Source organism: Argiope bruennichi, chromosome 3 (assembly GCF_947563725.1).
Source record: "Argiope bruennichi chromosome 3, qqArgBrue1.1, whole genome shotgun sequence".
NCBI lineage: Eukaryota > Metazoa > Arthropoda > Arachnida > Araneae > Araneidae > Argiope > Argiope bruennichi.
In genome coordinates this window covers 31,057,072-31,080,025 of record NC_079153.1, presented here as the reverse complement: position 1 = coordinate 31,080,025, position 22,954 = coordinate 31,057,072, and the positions used below count along the sequence as shown (strand labels likewise).

Genomic DNA, 22,954 nt, shown 5'->3' with positions numbered 1-22,954 from the left:
AGGATGCTATCCTTACCGAAAGTGGCAAGCCGAAATAATAGGTTCAACCTTAAAAATGTCACGGTTTGGTCAAAAGATTGCTTTCCCCTTTTGCGATCAGTTCAGCGCTGCAAGTGGCAAGTGATTAGCAAACTTCATGCTGTGAGTAACGGGTGTTGCTTATCGCATTCTTTCGATTTCTAATAGCATGTTTCTTTCAGTGCTTAGGAAGAGATTGACAATGACATCGATTAAATATGCGAAAATGTGATTGTTTTTTAGAGGTTTTTCGGTTATTTCATAAAACACTACATAAAATTTATGTTAGGAATAAATTATTATCATGTTTATTTTGATACTAGTCTAGTTTTTATAAATTGAAAGTGCTCGTCTAATATTTTTTTCATTGCAATATGATACACAAATTATTTTATTCCGTGGTACTGTGAAATTATTTCTCGAAAATTACGTACAAGCGATTTTTTTTAAACCCATTCAGTGCATTGCCAATTTATTTTAATATTTTAAAATGCGTGTTTAAAACTTTAATTGCGATAAGTAACACTATGTTATAACTTTGCTTCTTCAGTATTCAAAAAAATAATTGTGTAATTAGGGAATTTTATGCGATGTTTCACTTTCAAATATATCGATTTTCAGTATTTATCTGCATGATTAAAATTTTATAATTAAATAAATTGTACAATATTTAATTGGCAACGCTAATTGTCCAGTTATTCAGTAATGCTGAAATACCTGGACTATGCCGTTGATGTGCCTTATGAATGTAACAAATAAAAATAATTGTCAAAATATTTCTTTGTAATATTCATGATACAAACAAATTTGGCCTGCAAAAATGATTCAAATAATACAGATTATTTAGACTCATAATTGACCGTTTGCAACTGGAATATTTTGAATACCTTCAAAGAAAGTTCCTATAGAATATTAAGTGTTGTTTTAAAATAAAATACAATTTTTGAAAAATCTCAATTTTAAGTTTTTCGGGTTAGAATCAAAGCTCTTACTATTTTGCATTCGGATAACGACATACCGTGGGGTAAACGAATAATTAAAAATATCTGAATTTAAATGCTTTGCAAATACAGTTGAATTGATCTTTTTTACTTATTACTTTTACATTATTTATTGCTTTTGGTGACCAACATATGTGTCGAGGTTACTAGTCAATATAAAATTTTTAATTAAATGTTTTCTTCAACAATACATCTTGAAATTTCAAATTTTGATAGTCATATTATTCATACTATTTCAGACTCATTGTACCATTCTGTATTACAGATTTTTTTGAATTTTCTGTCAGCTCCTTGACAGTAAATGGGAGTGAATAAACTTCAATTAATGCAAAACCTTTTTTGATGTAACCAATCAGGCTTATTAAATTTCTAAATGCAGGGAAAATAATCATAGAATCATTCAGCAATAAAGTTTTATGTATACTACTGAATATTTCTTTTTAATTTTTGAAATGCCACAGATGATTTCTCATATCTCTTATTCAATAAAAATTTCCAAAAAAATCCTTCTTATTCTATAATAATTTTGAAAATTATGGTGAAATACACTTCAAAATCTTATTTAATTTTTAATTAATAATTTTTAAAAATTTTCAAAAGTAAAAAAACTATTTTTTATACTGAACATTTTTATTTTCTAAGATGTATATTCCACTAAGACATATATGGAAGCTCTAATAGACCCCACGCACAAACATTCGTCTCTGTTAATAATAAAGATGGACGAGTGTGTGTGTCATTATTTGTCTGTTTGTATTGGTGCTCTTCATACCAGACGATTTGAAATAGAATGACCAAAATCTGTACCTACATACTTTGGAAAGTGGGAATCATTTCTTTAAAATTTTAATTAACCCTTTCAAGGGACATGGGAAGTATGCTTATCACCAAATTCAACAATTTTTGAATAAAGTTATCTAAGTTGGCATAAATTCTACCAAGTTTTTAAATAAGGCAGAAACTTAGATGTTTCAATTGTTTAACTCAAATAAAATGAAGTGTCTTGATTTATTTCTTAGTAATTAATTGACAAAATAATTAATAAATCAGATTAAATTGATCTCATAAGTTGAATGAATTACTTTTCCTAGGGCAATACCAATTCTAAAAACATTTTTCTCCAACATGATTAGGAAAAAAAGGCCCTTCAAAGGGTTAATAAAACTTATTAAAATTTTTAAGTTCATTCGAAAATATCACAGTAGAAAAATAATTTGTACATTAATTGTGAATTCGAATTTTTTTTTATTAATGATACGAAATTTTGTGCCATGTAATTTTCCCACTTTTAATTAAATTTAAAATATTTTAGCATATTTTAAATAATATATTTTATTTTTCAATTGAAACTAAACATTTTCATTGTAATCCTTATATTTCATTCCGATTTTATCCCCATTGATGATGATTTAGTTAAAAGATTAAAAAGGTCTAAGCTAAAATCAAAGGGGTAAAAATTTCTTTACTGAAATACGAATAAACCATGTGGCTTAAGAGAATGCTCCATAATTAACATGTCAATAAATAAGACACTAAAAGTTTAAGATCTTAATTTCACCTCAAAGAATGAATTTTCTTGGTGATACATTCAAATGTATAAATAACATATTATATAAATTGTGTTGGAGTAATTTCGGATTTTATCGCTGATAAATGTTAAAATTTTAAGTAATTTTTAATTAACAGAAATTCTAATTAAAATTTCGGAAATTTCCTCTCGAGGTGAACATTCACAGTTTTCAAATTATATAAGGGCGAAGTGTGTTCGCTCTAAGTCAAACAGTTTCATCTGGAGATCGCCAACACGAACATTCATCTTCATTATAATTAGAGATATTCGCTACTTTAATAGAAATATTAGCAACCGACCTTCATATCTGACCCCCTTGTTCAAACTAGTTCTGTTTTTAAAAAATGAAAATTTGAGGCTAAAGGTTATTAAGAATAAAGAATTTCAAATTACTTGGAAGTGGGTGTTTCCTAAATTATTTTACTACCGTGATCAAAAATATAATAAAACAAAGATCATATCCCGTCTTGTTTGTTAAAATCACATCCAGTGAACTCGAACTGACCAAACAGGAGAAGAAAATAGTCTAAATGCCAGTTGTACGCATTAATTTTTTTAAAAATGCTACCATATGAGATAAAATTAGATCAAGGAGTTAAAATAATGGCAACAATCTTAAAATTATTAATTCTCCCATTGAACTCACTTTCACGCGGATTAAAATTCGTGGATTGAATTACTCAATATTGAAAGTATAAGTAAAAATGTCAATATAAACCAGTTTAACATTAACAGAATCGTGCGAAGTGAAATAAGATTAATATTTCGATAAAAAAAAAAAAAAGAACCTATAGAAACTGCGCTTATATTAACTTTGAAAATATTATTAAAAATCAGAGGAAAAATAGAAAAAAAAACAAAAAAACAATGAAACTTATATCTCTACAATGCTTACATTTTTGTTTGAATTCGTCAAGTAGCGTGAAATTCCATAAGGTGTAAAGAATGAAACAAATATTCAATTTTCTTATATAGATTATTACGTTATAAAAATATACTATTTAACATCATAAATGTTTATATTTCCAAAAAACCCACTTTAATATGTTGGTTTTATACAATTTAAATATCTCCCCCGTTTTTGAATACACTTATTAATGAAAACTAAAAAAAAAATATTTCATTAAAAGTTAAAAATTCTCGTTCGCTACGTAAACTCTGTACATAAGTTTAGTGTCTTATTTTCAAAAAATAAGGTGCATAAGCAATGCCAATTTGAAAATCCTTAAATGAAAACACGATAAAGGAAAAAAAAAAAAAAAAAAAACCTTGTCAAATTTTTATTTCATATTTTTTATTTATTTTTTAGATTAACTATTTTCTTATGCTAGAACGCTTTAAAATTTTATAGATCAAATTATTAATAATAATACGTATATGTATTCATTCCAGGTATATATTTTCATACGTTCAATTTTATTCTTGCTATTTAAAACTCATTTTGGATGCGTAATTATTATCAAAATTTCAGAAGTAACGGCTCAGAACATAAGCGAAATTTTAAAATGCTTAAAAGGACGCGAGCAGGAAGACGTCAGTCATATCGTCCACTGATAACGATTCACTTTTCCCTATCTCACAGCTTGAGATTGGGGGAAGGGAAAAACAGGAACCCGTAAAAATAAGGGCAGTGACAGTTTTAAGGGAGTTTTTGTTTCCGTCTATATACGGGCCCGCCATTTTGAAGGGAGAAAAGATTCCGTCTTTGCCACTTAGTGGGTTAAGGGATGCAATGTATAATATGGCTATAACATTTTTTAAGGAAAAGTAATTAGATGGTTTATGAGAAGAAATCTAGGTCGGACGTTAAAATGATACACTTTTAGAGCAGTTATCTATATTCTACAAACTTGATTTATAAAGGTCGTCCTAAAATGCATAATGTAGTAATAGTTCCAGTTCAATGCCCCCCCCTTTTCCACACAATTTTTTGAAAGAGTGTCTGCTTGTACATAAACTCTTAAGATTGATTGAAAATTATGTGGTCTTTGTAGAAACTGAAATTCTGCTGCATTATTTTGGGCATTGTAAAATATCTTCAATAATTACTATGGATGTGATATGAGGGAACACTTTATTTGCGATTATTTACATAGCAAAGTTTCGAAAGCATATTTTACAAATTGGCGTCCGTGACAGGACTATGGATTATCTAAAACGGGAGAGAACACAACTCAGGCGATTATTTACCAAATCGCAAATAAAGTGTTCTCTCATATCACATCCATAGTAATTATTGAAGATATTTTACAGGCATAATCTGCTCAAAAGATAGAAGTTCTACCTAACCAGATGCCCGTGAACATAATGCAATAAGCTAGATGAATGTAATTTGGATTGTTTTTGAGTTGTATATCTGACTCGGTATCGGAACTATCTCACGATGGATTGTTTGTGAAGGCAAAAATTGTGGTCAATAAGTTAGTGATTAATTTCGACACGAGATCTTCATACAAAAGTAAACAAGGTCTTTTTTTTTGACTGAATCGGTCAATGAAAAGATAAATGAACATTACCAAGATATAGATTAAGATTTTTTTAGTTTTCATCTTCACAAGATTAATAAAATTTAGAATGTGATTTTAGTATCAAAATACAGGGTGGTTATAATTCAACTTCCCCTATAAACAGCATCATACATCGCAAACGGGTGAACGGATTGCAACGAAGTTTGATATATAGACTATACGCGAGATGCGCTCACGGAATTTCGAAAAAAAAAAAAAAAAGTTCCAAAATACACACCAGAGGGCGCTTTTACCGGAAAAACATGAATTTTAACGTACTAAACGAAATACAGAAATAATATTAACATTTATTGACCAGTTTCTGATCACCTTGTCATCGAACCACATTAAGTAAAGGTAAGGAGGAAACAACAGTACGCTATTTGAGGAGGAGGGGGGGGGACCAGTTCAGTTTGTAGAAACAAGAGCAGATTAGGACGAAATTGCACAAAAGAAGCAGTAGTTAAGCGTGTCCTGGATGTTATAAGAAAAGGTGCTCCATGTGACTACCCTCATTCACCTGCAAAATTTCAAGTCGATGGACAGTGTGTTCAAAAGCAGTTCGTAGCTGATCAGTTGTGATGCTTCGCACATGTAACTTTGTGGTGATCTTTGTCATTGCACCTCGCAACAAAATATCGTCATCATTACAGTCGAAAACATCGATATAAAACATTACAACGACTGCAAACGTTTATTACCCTAACCTGTTTTGCATAAAGTTTTCTCTTCTTTATAAGCATGCAAATCACAACATCCCCCCCCCCTAGAATTAACAGCTTTTCCCTGTTTTATATTTATTACTCATAATTCTTGATTTGGATTGTTAATATTGTCTCTGCATTCCATTTTGGTCATTTATTGTGTAAAAATTGTTTTTCCGGAAAAGGCGCCCTCTGGTGGACATTCTGGGATTATTTTTTTCCCCCGAAATTCAGTGAGCGCATCTCCTGTATAGTCTATACATAAATTTCGCAGCAATCTGTTCATCCGTTTGCGTTGTAGGATGCTTTTTATAGGGGAAGCTTAATTATAACCATCCTGTAGATCTAATCAAATTTTGAACCTAATTTGATGCTACGAACAAGTCTAAAAATACATTCTCAGTTCTCTTAACTACACCACAAAATTTAAAAGAAAATGCTCAGTAGTGTTGAAATTATATAACAAATTAAATAGAAATGCACCCGTTGATACATTTAAAGTAAAAGAGACAGGAAAACTTTAATATGGAAATCTAGTTTAATAAGGAATTTTTTTAAGCATTGCACTTGAAGTTGCTAATAATAATTTCGTATTTAAATTAAAGAATTTAATGATCGTAGTTTATACTGATTCTGAAACAACTTTTAAAACAATTGCGCAATCTAGAATATTTTTTTTTTAAAAGGTATTCACTTTCTTTAATTGTCAGTTATTAATTAAAAGGCATGCATTTTACTTCTCTCATCCCTCCCCATTCTAAACGATTTTCACGAGAGGGATCACTATAGATGTAAAGTATTCATTGATGGGATCTTTTCTATGTGAATTGCTTAGATTTTTTAAAGAAATATTACAATTCATTGTTTTCTAATATTAATATCATGCTGTATTCTGCTTAATAATATTATTTCACTGATTAATAAGTAAATACTTCTAAGAATAAAACATCGAATGCTATTTCAACTAGAAAGGAAATTTTAATTGTTTCTCTTTTTATAAATATATGTTTGATAGTGGTATAATCGAATAATATTTAATAATTTAGATGCATGATGAGACTTAGGTGTCTAGAATTCAATTTAACTATGTACCTGCTGGAAATACTCTAATAAAAATATAAGCATAGCTCGACTATGTGTTTACTACAAGAAAGAAAATCTTAGCAGTAAATATATAGTTACATTAATACAATTCGATTTACTCAAATGATCAGAAAGTTTAGCAATGGTTTGAGAAACATTCCTGCGTAATAATTAATCGGAGCGATTTGTGGAAGTTAAAGAAAGAGATGGTTATTAAATACTGGTTTAAAAACAGTACCATTTTTGAAACTGTTCAATCACTGAATTATTCGCATGTTGCAATTTTAAAGTTAAGAATTTTGCAAACTAGCACCAATAAAAAATGAACTGATTCAATGACATATACAAATTGGTACAATGCAGTAACTGATGATATAAATGAATTGGAAACTACTTTTGCACATCTTGAACATAAATGCTACAAAGTAGAGCGATAGAGCCAGCATTTATGTTCACCAGAAATATTGGACACATAGTGGAATATTTTCATCACTATGGAGAAAATACTACTACTACTACTACACACAAACACACATTGTAGAACTTTTAATATGATCTTCCATACATTTAAGACTGCATGAATGATTCAGGGAGAACAAGAAAAGAAAAGAAAATTAAGGAACTTCCTTAACTTCAATATTTTCTTGATTTACACCCCGTCGAAAATTAATGGAATTACTTTGATCATCCTTCCCCAGATTGTCGTTCATAGTTTGCTATATATTCTCCACTACTATTAAGATTCTCTACATTCAGCATGGCTCCACATTCTTCAAATGCAGATTCTATTTAAAAAAGATTAAGTAACTAAGATAATATTTTATTTTTTTATGTAACATTATTACTTTTTAGCTTTAAGTTCTATAAATTCTGATAAGAAACAATTTCTCGTATCCTGTGTTTATTTAGAGCTAGTGTAGATGGTATCTTAATATTTTAAAATTAAATATATTACCAAAATTCTTTAAAATTTCAAATAAAAAAATAGTGAAACTCTACATAAATGCCTTTAAATTTATTTTTACTGGTTTAAGTATTTGAAATTAGTGCTAAATATATGTTCTGCACTTAATTTTTTTTTCATTATTTAAATCAATTTTCCTCACTTATTTCAATACAAAAATTATTATAAACTTTTCATTAAAGATAAATCAAACATTTTATTTTGGGCCCATTTAAGTAGTTTTGAATTTGTGCAAACAAACAAAAACACTACATTTTATTCAAATCAACAAATAAAATGCTTGCCTACTCTGAAAATGCATAAAATATTTTATGTAAGCATATATTTTAATAGTTTTCAATAGAACATACTTGTATGGTATTTTTATAAACTGATAAAAAGAAATTTTAAAAATAAAAATCTGCAAGAATCCATTAAAAATCAATACAGATATAAAAGTCAAACATAGTTCTTCTCAGTTTAAAATAAACCTGTTGAAATATTTATTCTGAGCAGAAATTCTGAAGTTTTATTAGAAAGTATTAGAAGTATTTATTAGAAATTCTGAAAATTTATTCTGAGCAGAAGAATGTATCACATCTTTATGATGTCTAAATGCTTTTAAAAGTAATTTTTTTTTAAAAAAAAACTATGGTATTAAACATAGTTTTATTCAGATTATCATTAATTGGATTTAAATCATGAAATTTAATTAAAAAATTACCAAATATTATGGCAAAAAAAAAAAGTGTTATGACCAAAATTAGGTTACAAAAATTAAAAAAAAATCACAAAATGAAAATTTTTACACAATTAAGTCACTAAAAAGATCCCTGTTTTCAAAAATTATTTTGCCATTTTCACAATTGAAATGATTATGTAATCATACGCTCCCATTATACATGATTTGCTTTACATATAAAATATAAATTTTTAAACATATGAACTTTTATTAATAAAAATATAATAATGGTATACAAATATTTTAAATAGAAAGCTAGGGTTTGAAGAGTCCAAAAATTTGTACAAAGCACAGTAAGAACAAATTCAAATATTTTTTTATAAATTCAAGAAATTTACAAATGTGTCTTTTTTTTTTTTTATGTTCATAGAGAAGTGAATTTGTTTTGGAATTTTGTAAAAAAAACCCTTTTATTTATTATGTAATCAAAATAAAATAAATAAAATTCTGGTTATAAAAGAAAAAGATATTCTGAAATAATGGAAACCCAAACACAAAAAATAAAATGGTTTTCATGAATGCTTAATTTCTTTTTAAGAGCTTGATAATTCTACAGCCATCACATTGTAAAAATAATCTTTTTATTTAAATAATAGATTTTTACAATCTTATAAAAAATTATTTACATTCTTTTATTTGAATTTCCCCATTGGGAAAGTTTACTTTGAATTTCTCGCCATTTTTCTATATTCTTTTTAAAATAGAAGATACCACATTTCTTCAGGAGAACATTTCCATTAGTATTGCCATTTAATGTCTTTTCTTCTTGTACTAAAATTTGTGCCATTGAGCTTTTCTGTTTCATAGTAAGAAGCATCCACAAACGTGACAATGTAAGGCTACCATTTCTATCAGATGCTATGTTTACTATACATGGCTGCAAAAGATATAGAGATATTAGTTTTAAATACATAATTTTGAATGTGCATCATGAGCATTTCAACTTATTTTAAAAAATTTCATTACAAAATTATTTTATTTATTAAAAAAAACTTACCTTCAAAGATTGTATAAGTTTGTCTTTGCTTTTTTCTCCAACAGTACTGCTACTGAAGAATGCATTGAGAACATGACATCCTTGTATGTGACAAGCTAAATATCCAAGCTGTTGTGGTTTCATATTAAGTATGCTATTTACAACCTGAAAGATAAATTACTTTTAAAAAGTCAGCATTATATTTTTAATATATCTTGAGATATATTTAAAGATATGTTCCAAAATATATTAAAAATATTGTACATTATAGATATATTAAATAATATCCCAAGAACAAAAAGAATTAGCAACATGATTTTTTTAATAATAGAAGACTACAATATAGGAGAGGGGAATCATTATAAAGAGGGAAGGGATGTAATTAAACACTTTTTGGCTTTTCTTTTTTTAATTTTAAATATATTACATTAAGAAAGTACCGATTTTATGTATCAACAAGAAATATCTTGCCTATTATTAAATTTCATTGCATAAAATTTAAAGATTTGCATAGATTAAATATAAAATTAGTCGTAAAATTATAATATTTTACCTTAATGGGCTTTTGAAATTTCAAAATGGCTTGAACAAGTAGTGAACCTTGTAAACATATAAAAGGTTCAGTTTGATCTGATATCCGGAAGCTTAAAAGACATGGAACCAATTGAATCTGCTTCTCTTCTGGTTCGAAACATTGAAGGCAATGCATTATATTCTAAATGTTTACAGAAACATAATTTAAATCATCAAAAATAAAAATTGCAATAAACATTTTACATATAAAAGGAATTATTAAAAATAAATATTACATATTCTTTAAAATCTCATACTGGAGACACTTTGTCCTAAAAATTTTTTGCAAATAATTATTAATGAGCAAATACTTTCAGTCTAGTGAACAATTAATACAACACAATTGTATGAATATTATATATATGTGTGTGTGACATTGGTGTATGTATAAAATTTAGATTGAAGAAGCAGTCATTGAGTTTGTTCTTGTAATTTTTGTGTATGCTTAAAGATTTTTTTCTTTGTTGTTGATTTTAAATAATTGCAAAGAATTTTTAAAACTTTTTTCTAATAAAAAATATTACATACCCACACATGGAAGAGTTTTGAAAATTTTAGAAATGATTTGATTGAAGAAGCAGTCATTGAGTTTGTTCTTGTAATTTTTGTGTATGCTTAAAGATTTTTTTCTTTGTTGTTGATTTTAAATAATTGCAAAGAATTTTTAAAACTTTTTTCTAATAAAAAATATTACATACCCACACATGGAAGAGTTTTGAAAATTTTAGAAATGATTTATTAAAAAACAGAAAATCATTTGAAGTTGCAGATAAGGATAAAATATTTACAATAGATTCAACATTTCAAAGTTTTTTTTCTATTCCCAACCACCACTATATAGATGATAATAATGGTGGCTTCTTGCAAATATTTTTTTATCCAAGCCATGGCATTACAGTGAATCAAATAGATAAGCAAAAAGGATGAAAGAGCAAATGTGAGAAAGAACTTTGGTCTCATATATTTTAGAAAGAATTTGCAAAGCTCAGTGTTTTGATTCTATGATTAAAAATCAGTGTAACTCAAAGTTAAAGTTACAGTGAAGACTGAGTTTGTGCAATTATGAAATTACTTTAAAAGCTCAGCTAATTTGAAATTATTACGAACATAAATACACACACATTCAAAAACAAATGCAACAGCATGCACTATTGCATAGTTGTTAAGATTTTCTACAAATCTCTTAATACTAATGATTTTATAAATAATTGAGTATGTAAAAATTCCCTGAAACCTTAGTTAAGAAAGCTCACAAAACTCACTCAAATAATAATAGAACAAATTGCATAATTGACTGATCATGTAAAATTTTATTATTTTCTTAATGGTGTTTTGATTACATATCCTGGTAACAATTATTTAATTATTTGTTAAAGTCTATGTTTCTAACATGCTTCTTTTTTTTTTTAAAAAAAAATACTTGTTTGTATTCCAATACTATATTTGCAAATTTCTTTAGTCGCTTGGAAGTTGAAGGTTAAATACGTTGTTAAATAATTAAACAAATATATTTAGAAAAATCATAAAAAGAAATCAAGAAAATTACTCGAAAAGATATAAATAATGATATAAATACATAGATTAACTATAATAAAGACCATACCTTCATAAATTGTGCTTGTTGGCTTTTCAAACGATTACAAGCTCCTGCTATTGAAATAAACAGCCCATAATAGCGGCAGCCCAAAATTTTGTCAAACATGCTTCCAATCTTTTCATTCATCAACTCAAACTAATAATAAAAGAAAGATATAGGAAAAAGTTTTTATTAAATTTTAAATGTAAACAGCTTCAAAATCCGTTTCTATGCAAATTGAATAAGAATATTCTGTTTTTAACAATATGAACTTAAAAAAATAATTAAAATTAAATCCACCCAATAGTATTTATTTTTCGTCAATGGCTGCACGTAGATAAAAATATTATTTCACATACTCACAAAGTAAAAATGAGCAAATTAAATTTTTTTTATAGATATAGTTTTATTTTATTCCTTTTGCATTTGGTTGTATTTTAATGCATTTTCCAAAAAATTTATTTTTTCTTTAAAAGAAATCATTGATTTAAATATACTTGGATATCTTGTCAGGCGTGAAAGAGTTAAGCTGCCAGCAATATGTCACAGTAAAATTTGAAAATGAATGACTTAATATGTATGAAATTATTAGTAAAGGCAGTTTTAGTAATTGACTCTCACAACAATTAAAAATGAAACTTCAACAATAACATACCTGAGCTTTGCTTTCAACAACATCAAAAAGTCTCTGGATAATGAAATTGCCTACTGAATGAGTAACAAGAGATTCTAAGGAATCAGCAAAATATTCATTCCATAGATGTTGTTGTAGCTCTTCATCTGCAGCTTCAAACATTTTTTCTACCACAAAGGAACAATTTCTGTGAGTGAAAGCTTTAGGAATTCTGCAAGAATGAAATTTTAAAGATGACATTTTATAACTTAATATAAATGCAAATTGTAATTTATCAAATTTAAAATGAAAATGTTAAGAAGATATCCATTAGCTCTATTTAGTTGCTAGTGGCATAATCCATTCCAATGAAATAGACACACTGATATATTAAAAAGATGAAACGTGTGCAAAGACATTCAAATATTGATTTATACACAGTATAGTAACAAAATTAATGAGAGATGTTGGTATAACATATATTTATTTCTTTGCGATAAATATGTAACAAGTATATAAGTATTTTTACAGAATAACAACAAATATGAGGGTGATGCCACTCAAAAGAAAATTAATGATATATTCTGAAGAAAAACACTGTTTTTGTATAACTGAATATACATTGGAGACATTAGTATTATTTATTGCTTCACAATAAATATGTTACAAATATATAAATAGTTTTATAGAATAATAACAAAAAAAGGGTGATGCTACTCAAGCTAAAAGTAATTATACTAAATTGTTTGCTTGCTTGTTGCAACATCCTCAGAACCCTGGTCAACCTCCAGAGGTATGACCAGTTGAATTGGACGAGTAATCTCCTTTCCTTTGACATGATGGATGCAGAATGAATTTTTCCATCACGACCATAGAATAATTTCACCACAAGAGCTTTTCCACATATGTTGTGGTCATAGATCCTCTTGTAATAGGACCGAGTGATTTTTGAAGGAATCATTTGGTTAGATCTAGAAAGTGAGGTGATCCAATTTGTACGGATATCACAGAAATTTTTGAGGATTTAATTAAGGAACGATTATTTACTTAGTCGTTCCCACCATCCTCTCCAACAAACACGGGCATTTCCTGATGACATAACCAAAGTAATACAATTTCTCTCGGAAGAGGTAAAAGGTGCACTTACAACTAAAAGTAATTATACTAAATTTTTTGCTTGCTTGCAGCAACATCAATGGAGTTAAAGTAAAAATAAAATATATTTAAATATAAGTCAACTCAATTAGTACACAAATATTTGACATTGAGTAAAGGAAATGAAATATACATTTATTTCAAAAAGAAAATTATACATTAATTCAACATTTTCACTAATTATTTTAACATTTATATAAAACATTAACATTATTATTTTAACATTTTATAAGAAAAAATTAAATTTTTATTCCTTAAAAAATGTATTTTGATTTTAAACTTACCCATTATTATCTCTTTCTGAAAAAACATTTGTAGCTAAGCCTAAAATGAGTTTCTTGCAATGTTTAGGAAGCCGTTTTTTCAGTATACATAAAAGAGTTTCTATCACAGTGGCAGAAGAACTCTCAGTAACATAATCTACAAAATGAAAAGCATGAAAGCTAACAAATTTATATTAGTACACAAATGAAATAACTTTCAATATAACTGCTTTAAAAATACCAATGCTTTTTTATTATTACATTCTTCTTTGCAAATAGAATATGCATAAGTAACACAAGGGTATTAGTAGACAAAGAAAAAAATAAATTTTGATGTTTTATATATAATTTTAATGATAATACAGTAAACACAAAACAAACTTTTGAATTAACCCTCACATTAAAATAAAATTTCAAACAAGGATTTTGTTTGCATTTCATTATTAAAAGGGATATTTACACTAGAATATGTAATCAGTTTTCTTACATTTCATTAACTAATAAACAATATTCACAAGTGGAAAATATAAAGATATCAGCAAGAGACAAGCTCTATTGCTAAAAATGCTCTAGATGACTTTGGATGCCAACTATTTCACTAGGAATATTGATCATGTTTAATTTTGCTTATATATTTAATGCTATCCTCAAAACCTTATTAGCACAAAATGCATATAATATTGTTTTGATATTTTAATGATATTGGCCAACATTCAAAATATCTAACAACTCTGTGGGGATATTGTACAATATCTTGTGTTAATGGTGAAAGTTCCTCTAAGCTTCTCTTTGTGAAATATGTTATAACTGTGTTATTTCAATAGTTTTAAACTTGTTCTAATTATTGTGCAAGCGAATCTTCCTTATTGAGTCAAAACCCATGCCATCACAGTGTTACTAAAATGTAGTTATCTGGTTCAACTGTCTTTTAACTTTCACAGTAAGAAGACTTTAATTTCTAATTTCTGAATTAAAATATACACATATACAATATTTCGTTCCTTTGCTTTTAACAATGAAATAATAAACACAGTTTGAATTTCATTGCAATAATGGAATGTATGATTGGAAATTATGCAAAAATATAGTTTTAAATAATAGGCGAAGGTGAAGAAAAAATTACACAAAAATAAATTGATATTATTAAAAAAGTAATTTTTTAAATTTCAAAATAAATTTTTTTTGTAATAATATTTTCAAAATAAATCCCACCAAAAAATTTGGCTTAGTTTTTAATCATTTAAAGTTTAAAAAAATTGCAGAAAAATAAAGATTTTCATTATCTAAAGTATATTAGTCTTAAGTTAAAAGGTCTGATTTGTAAAGAATTAACAAACAACATGTTTATTATTAATATAAATTAGTAAGACTTACCAACAATGTCTTCAATTTTTAATAATGCTTTTGACATTTTCTTTAAAAATTTACAAAAAAATTTTGGGATACTTTCCAGAACCACAGGTGCAGTATACTGTTTAACTTCTAACACTGATTCACCTAGAAATATTATTATAAATAGACATTGGAAAATTTTATTTACATTTTTTTTATTAATTTAAAATAAATAATCTAATAAAAAATTACTAAAACATATAATTGAATGATATTCATCAAAAAACAGAACATAATCATAAAAACATTTTTTGAGAAGCATTATTTCTCTTATCTTTCCAATCCATCTTATTAATCTAAAAAATGTATTAATTAAACTTTATTGTTAATAAGTTCTATTTTCAATTCATAGGTATATAATTGCATTCTTATTTGTCATAAACAGTGATAAATATTGAAGTGTTTTGAATTTGCAAAAATTCATTGAAGAATAAGATTAAATAATGGAGGTTTGAAAAAGTAAACTAAAGTAAAAGTTTTAATGTGATAAAGTATTAAAAATTGTATGAAAAGAGATTTTTAAAAACAGTAGTAATTTATAAGCAAAATGAAAAAATAAAATAAATTTGTAATTGACCAACATAAATATTCTCCAGTAAATCCAAATCAGGACCAGACACATAAGTTAAGGAAGATGCATATAAACATTTACATTTATTTTTAGACTTAAGCATAATAAAAGACTATTCCACCTTTACAATTCAGTAATGTAAATAACATTAAATTTTATTTAGAGGCATTTAAGATATCTGAAACAAAGAAATACACATTTATACAATGGATTTTTCTTCCCAGTTTAAATATTAAAAGATATTTGCTAAGCATCATTGTCACAATTATGAAAGAGGAACCATAAAACATAAATCAGATTTTAAGCCATAAAAGATAAAATTATAAATGCTCTTGAATACAAGTTTTTATTAAAAATTAAAACTCATATTGCAAAATGAAAAAATTCTCTTTCAAAATGTCTATTGAAGCTAAGATTCTATAAAGTGTTTTAAAGAATTACCTGTATACTGTTTACGAAATTCCTTTTTGTGTTCTGCAGATCTTTTGCTCATGGAGTCAGTAGCTGAACTCATATCCCCTCCAAGTGCTCTGATAACTGAACAAACTACATGGCAAGCATATTGGTTTTGAAGACATGAACAAAAATTTTCAACAATGAATTCAGCTAAGTCTGAAGTCCATGTGATGAAATAAGACACATTTTCTTTTTCTGGAGTTTCTTCATTTTGTTCTAAAACAGAGGACCAGTTCTAAAAAAATAAAAAAATGAGATTTAAAAATAAATTAAAATAAAGACAACTATGAAAGTAACGAAGAATGTTATTGTAAATATAACTATACAAGACAGTATCAAGATGGAATAGATATAATAATTTTGCTAGGTTTATTAAGTTTTTCTAGTAAATTTAGTTTTATATATATATTAATAATTTATGCTATATAATAACTGAATACCTTTTTATTATTTTATATAAAAAGTAATTAAAAATATAGTAATTATCAAATATTTTTTGTTTGAAACACTGACAAAACCCCATGCTATACACTTCTCTCATCCTGAAAAATCCATTTTTGTAATTACATCTGTCACTGAACATAATTAAAAATAAATTGAGCTAAATAAATAAATCTGGTTTGTAATCTTAATATAACAATTGCATTTCTTTGCAAAAACATTCAATTGGAATCAGTTCATCCAAGTGTGTGTGTAATTTTAAATAAAAAACAACTAGCAAAATGGGTGAAATTTGATAAATAGTTTTAATATCAAAAAGTAGATCTACAACAAAGGTTGAGATCAATTGATTTTATGTGAAATGATTCAAATGCATACAGCATCTTCTTTATAATACTTTGAATCTAAAGACAAACTTCCCATTTTGTGAAAATATAAGAGAAAATTGGCATAAATTTTTATAGATTCAATCTTTAGTTTTTATTAGGGAAATGATTATAATTATCTTTATAACTTTGCCATTATATTCTCTTCTACAGGAATAGATATAATAAATTGCTAATTACATTTTTTATCATACTTTTTTCTGTAAGATAAGTGTAAATAAATTAGTTCACATTTGATTTATTTATTCTGATTTCTTTTTACTAACCTATTTGCTACGTGTCTTCTGCCAAACTAAACAAAATGCAATTTTTGGCTTTAAAAAAATAAATCATTTTATTAAAAAGTGACTTAAGTGATATTTCTTTCATAGGCATATTTTTTTCTTTCATAAGTTATGTAACTTACTTAATACTGTTTCACAGTAAAGAAAACAAGTTCATGCAGATTATAAATTGAATCTAATAACAAATTATAGAATGGTTAGATTTATAGCATGATAAGAATTAACTTTTTACTTTTTAATTCATCTAAAATTTTTAATGCTAAGTTTTATTAATCAAAAAATTAAAATTTAATCAGAAGATAGAAAAAGGAGAGCATTTTAACAATGCAATAAAATTAAATAAATATTAAAAAAAAAACAAAAAAAAAACAGAATTTCAGAATAGCTTATAAATTATATTGTCTAATTATTAATATTGAATTATAAAAAAATTAAATTTCAATTACCTGGATATTTCGAATAGCAATATTTAACAATAATTCAGTAATATGAGTAGCATTTGCATTAGTGCAAACTTCTTCTTTTTCCAAAGCAAATGCAACCATAAATTGCCGAGAAATGGCTGGATCATCACTGACTGCTAATAACAATTCTATGCAATGACTGCTAAAACGGTGAGATGACAATTTTACTTCATATCCTTCTGTTTCTTGAAGAACATTAGAAACGAATATTTCTATCAACAAAACAAAGAAAATTGTTAGTTTTAAAAAGCACTTTTTTGCATATTGTTTGTATTATATAATTTTCACTATAAAATTTAATATATGAAAGATAAAAAGAAAGCAAAATTGGGAATAAATACTTTGTTTCTTCGTTCAAATCTTTTCAACTAAATGAAATAATTTGATGATATTTAAATAAATGTTACTTGAAGTTGTTGCAATTTCAGGAAATATATATTTTAGTTTTCAAAATTTTTATTATTTTTCCGATTTTTCAAAAGAAACACGTAATGATTTATTACTTTACATAACATAATTTTGGGCAAGCAATCAAAACTAAATTTAGTTTTGTTATATTCAAATAACACAAAAATTATTTTGAGATGGATCATGTAATTCTTAACTATGCATCATATCGTTTTTTTGTATTGGCACATGAGTTAGCACCTCCTTTGTAATTTTTCACCCTAGGCCTATACAAAGACATTTTATTCTGAATGGATTTAACATACATCAAACCCTCTTCCATAGAATAAAACTTTCAAACCCAGAATCCGCTAACCAAAAATTTAATTATTTAAAAAGAAAATATAATCTTTTATAAACAGTTTGAAACACTGTATGTAACTCTTCAGTGATAAAAAAAAAAAAAAAAATGAATACTGAAATTACAGACACCCTCAGAGATTAGCTATCTACTGATCATATTAAAAGTATTAATATAACAATAAGAACCAACTTTTATAAACTATATTTTATCACAACAAAGCAAAGCACTATAGTAAAATTGCATGTGCACAATAAACATAAGGAATTTGTTAGCTATGAAAATACAAATTAGTCAAATCAGCTTCAATCTTCAAAGAAGTAAAATTAATTGATAAAATCCTTCAAGCTGTTGCAGACAGGAAACTCTATTATCACTTTTACTTTCTTGTGCACGAAGTATAGTGATGGTATTTATTAAGCAGAATCAATAAAGCTTAGAAGAATATAAATCATATAGTATTTAATGAAGAAAAAATAATAACTATTATACTAAACATCATTTGGAAAGAAAAATCAGAGAGAGCAAAAACTAAGAATGATAATAAAAATAAATAAAGTAGCAGCAAAAAGAAAAATTAACTGTTGTCATACAAAAATATGATACAAGAAATTTACAAATGCGGAATATAATCACAAATTTACAACTACAACAATAGCAATAATCAAAAGTGAAAATTCACGATTTTGATGAATCTCCAGTTTCTAACTATATTAAGTAAAAAAAAAAAAAAAAAAAAAAAAAAAAATGCACCTCATTTTTGGCATTATGTCTGTCTGTGGACCAACCCATTAATTAAAAAAAAGCTTTGAGTTAGATGGCTGAATATGATATGGGGAGTTATGACTATATTTGTAGATTTCTATCTGATTTTCAATAAAGTTACGGAAACTTGGTCTATTCAAGTACAAGTAAACTTGGAAACAATGAAATGAAGAGCTAGGTACATAAAATTTGGTACAAGATATGGCATCTAAAGTAGAAATCTATATTGAATGTATAATGGGGTCAATCTTCTCTTAATCTGTATTGAATGCAAACAAAATAATTCAAAATGCAAGGACGTGGATAAACAAAACTCGGTATGTGATTTTGTGATTGCAATAATAGTTTTGTGTCAAATTTTAGAGTCAATCAACTGAAAAAAGGTGCCCAAAATGGATATTCTCTAGATAGATTCATGCCAAATAAATATATTTAATAACTATCATTCACCAATGCCAAGCAATATATTTGCAGCTTTATCCAAGGCTCACAGTTTTATGTAGTGGGAAAAGGATAAGATCTTTATTAGAGATTATGCAAGTCCCAGAAGACCACTTCTACTGGTTTCTCATAGAGAATGCACATTAAAGTAGCATCCCCATTTTGAGATTTCTCTGAAAAATGGGGATAAAGATGTGACAGGCAACAACTGACAATACATCTAGAAGTCAGGAGCTTTTACATGGAATGCTAATTAGTGAAATCAGATCAGCAGTTCAGATTAGAAAACTATTATATAGTCTCTTTTTATTATTAATATATATAAACAGCAATTCTAAATAATCTATAATACAGTTAAACATATGCTTTAAAAATTACTTGTTTTTAAAACTACCACCAATAAAATGAAAAAAATAAATATAAAAAATCATTAAAAAGAACACTAAAATTTTGTTGCATTTGTTAGACTTTATATGTAATAATTTGTTTAATGAGCAATTAAAAATTATATTCAAGTTTATCATAATGATCATTAGAATGCTTAGTTTTTTTTTATTATAATTTATATTTGCTCTATTAAAAAAAACAGACATATACTTTAAAAAACATCCCTAAAATACAGAGTATCGTAAGCACCCGAGCTTGCATGAACTAAAAACTACTTTGTCCAATATATATATATATAACAATATATATATATATATGTGTGTGTCACATACAAACAAAAGACACGGAACATACACAAGACAAAATGATTATTCAATTTTTTTTCACATTTTCAAACAAAAGTAACAATTTATTTATACCAGATTGTAATCTTTACTATAGAGAAAAAAGCTTTCAAATCAACTTCATAACATATGTATATTCAACTTATTAATTTCAATGCGTAAATATGTACAATAAAAGATTCAGATAAATAATTTGATATTAAATCTAAAATACTAATAAATTAAAAAATATTAACAATTTTATTAGAAAGTATTGAATAAGCGTGTCACAACCTTAAGCAAACAAAAAAGATTCATACACATTACTTTAATAATTACAGACGAACTTTAATCATAACTAAATACATGCAATTAATCAATTGTAGATAATTTAAACTCTACTTATGAATTACATACATTTAATGCTACTAAAAATAAATTTATTACCAGCATCTTCTTTAGATAAACCACTTTTCAGTGTTTGTAGTATTTTCTCATAATAAGAGACTAATTCGATTAACTTTTTATCTTTTTCCGGAGGCTGAAATGCATCAGCTTTTTTATTGTTGTAACTCTCATAATTATCATCGATGTCATTTTTATTGTATTTTTTCCTTTGAAATGAATTTCCATTTTTCCGATTATCAACATTCTTGCGATTTTGAGATGAATAAAATTTACCGTCCTTAGAATACTCCGATGAATGTCGTTTGTCTACATTATGTGAATAGGATCGAGGTCCCTTACTATAAGGCGATTTCGACTGCTTTTTTCGGGGTTCCTCGGTTGTTTCCACTTCACCTGAATTATAAACATTTTTGGTTTCTTGATTCATAAACTTTCGCTTCCGTTTTTTTGAATTAATTTTGCCTTGCCGATCTTCAAAAAATAAGTCTTGATCCCCCATAATTTGCGATACAATTATTTTTTCACGTTATGCACCAGAAACGTGGTTAACAAATTACGGCATGCACATTCAAAACAATAAACAAATCAGCATTGCCACTATTCATAAAGAAATTCTGAAAACAAAATTAAGAAAGCTACTTCTGGGTCATGTGATACATGTAAAATGTATCACTTCATTTGCTGCTTGTAAAGCTCACAACGAGTATTTCTTTGTATGGAGCTATTGGTATTTTTTTAATTCATATAATTTTTGAGAATAAAGTTCTAGTTCTTAAATAATTTCAAATTTTGCTTCCAACTGTATTCCCTCTTTTTTAAGAAAAAATATTTTCTTTGGATTATCGAAAATGATGCATTAATTTAATGATACCTTTATTAATTTAGTTTTTGATAAAAAAAACACATTGAAATGGAATAGTGGAAGACGTGCTGTTTTGTATATGTCTGTGCCAATAACTCTATAATCTATAACTAAACTAAATTACTAAAACACTTGAATATCAAAAGACATAGTGATACAGAAAAGGTAAAGATGCTATTAGCACTGTATTCTTTTCTTCGTCTCCTAGTTAATTTTCATTTCAATATTAGTAAAATAAATTGCTTCATTTTTGCTGTTATTTCACAAGATTTAGTCAAGGCCACCATCAACAGCATATCCATTTTCCAACATGGCAGTCCCCTGACTAGGGATGACGAATATTTTAAGAGCGGTTATTGCGTAACCAATATCAAAAAGTCACAAATACAAGTAATCAATACTTTTCAAAGAGGGGTGTGATTCAAATCCTTGATACGATCTTATTGATGATATTTCGATTACAGGTTTTGGATTACGATAGAAAGTAACAATCGATACGATATCACTGAAATTTGCCGGAGCGGTGACTTTACTGGAAAGTAACAATCGATACGATCTGTCCAATGGAAGTTCTCGAAAGAAATCTGTGATTGGATTAAAAAGTGAACGGGCCGGTTATTGGAATTATCGTATCGTATCATTGAATTGCATATAACTGAAATTTATCGGAGCGGTGATTTCACCGGAAAGTGCGAGGCTTCACTGGAAAGTGCGAAGTCACCGCTCCACTTTACGGGAGTGACCGATATTCGTATTTGATGATGCACTATTCCATACAGATCATTTTTAATTGCTCGTGGCATGATTGACTTTGATTACATGTATTGTGTTTACTGCTGGCGCCATCTATTGGTAGAATATAGGACTAAAGTAAACATTTTAAAGAAATGACATATATTTTTAACTCACCTTTTCCAGAAAATGGTTCACTCTAATAAATAAATTAAATAAATAGTTTTGAGAAAAAAAATAAAATTTAAGAAGTAAGCTGAAACAGATAAATTAATTAAATCACACGTTACTTAAATTAGTAAATTAAGTATTAATTACAATTAATAAATTTTATATTTAATATTAAGTAATAATTTTTAATTAATAATATGATTGAAATAACAGATATTTGGAAAGCATATTTAAAAATAACAATAGCAATATTATTTGTTATTCAAAAAATCGTGGATTGTGCATCTCTACCCCTGACTGCAATGTTCCATGGTATTCCTTCACCATTTATTATCTTTTTATTCAATTTTGTAATCCATTTCTTTATTTTTTAAGTTTTTAATAAGTTTTTTTAGTTTT

General features: G+C 26.7%; 1 protein-coding gene across 1 annotated transcript; it reads right to left on the bottom strand.

The window, feature by feature from the left end:
• Positions 1-9,130: 9,130 nt before the first annotated feature.
• On the bottom strand, positions 9,131-21,370 carry LOC129964183 (nucleolar protein 9-like). The gene is made up of 10 exons (XM_056078903.1): positions 20,830-21,370; positions 17,701-17,930; positions 16,129-16,378; positions 15,099-15,221; positions 13,746-13,881; positions 12,349-12,538; positions 11,721-11,849; positions 10,098-10,259; positions 9,566-9,709; positions 9,131-9,445 (listed from the first exon to the last, which is right to left on the bottom strand). The coding sequence occupies exons 1-10, from the start codon at positions 21,287-21,289 to the stop codon at positions 9,191-9,193; spliced, it is 2,079 nt and encodes a 692-aa protein (XP_055934878.1). The 5' UTR covers positions 21,290-21,370; the 3' UTR covers positions 9,131-9,190.
• Positions 21,371-22,954: the final 1,584 nt, after the last annotated feature.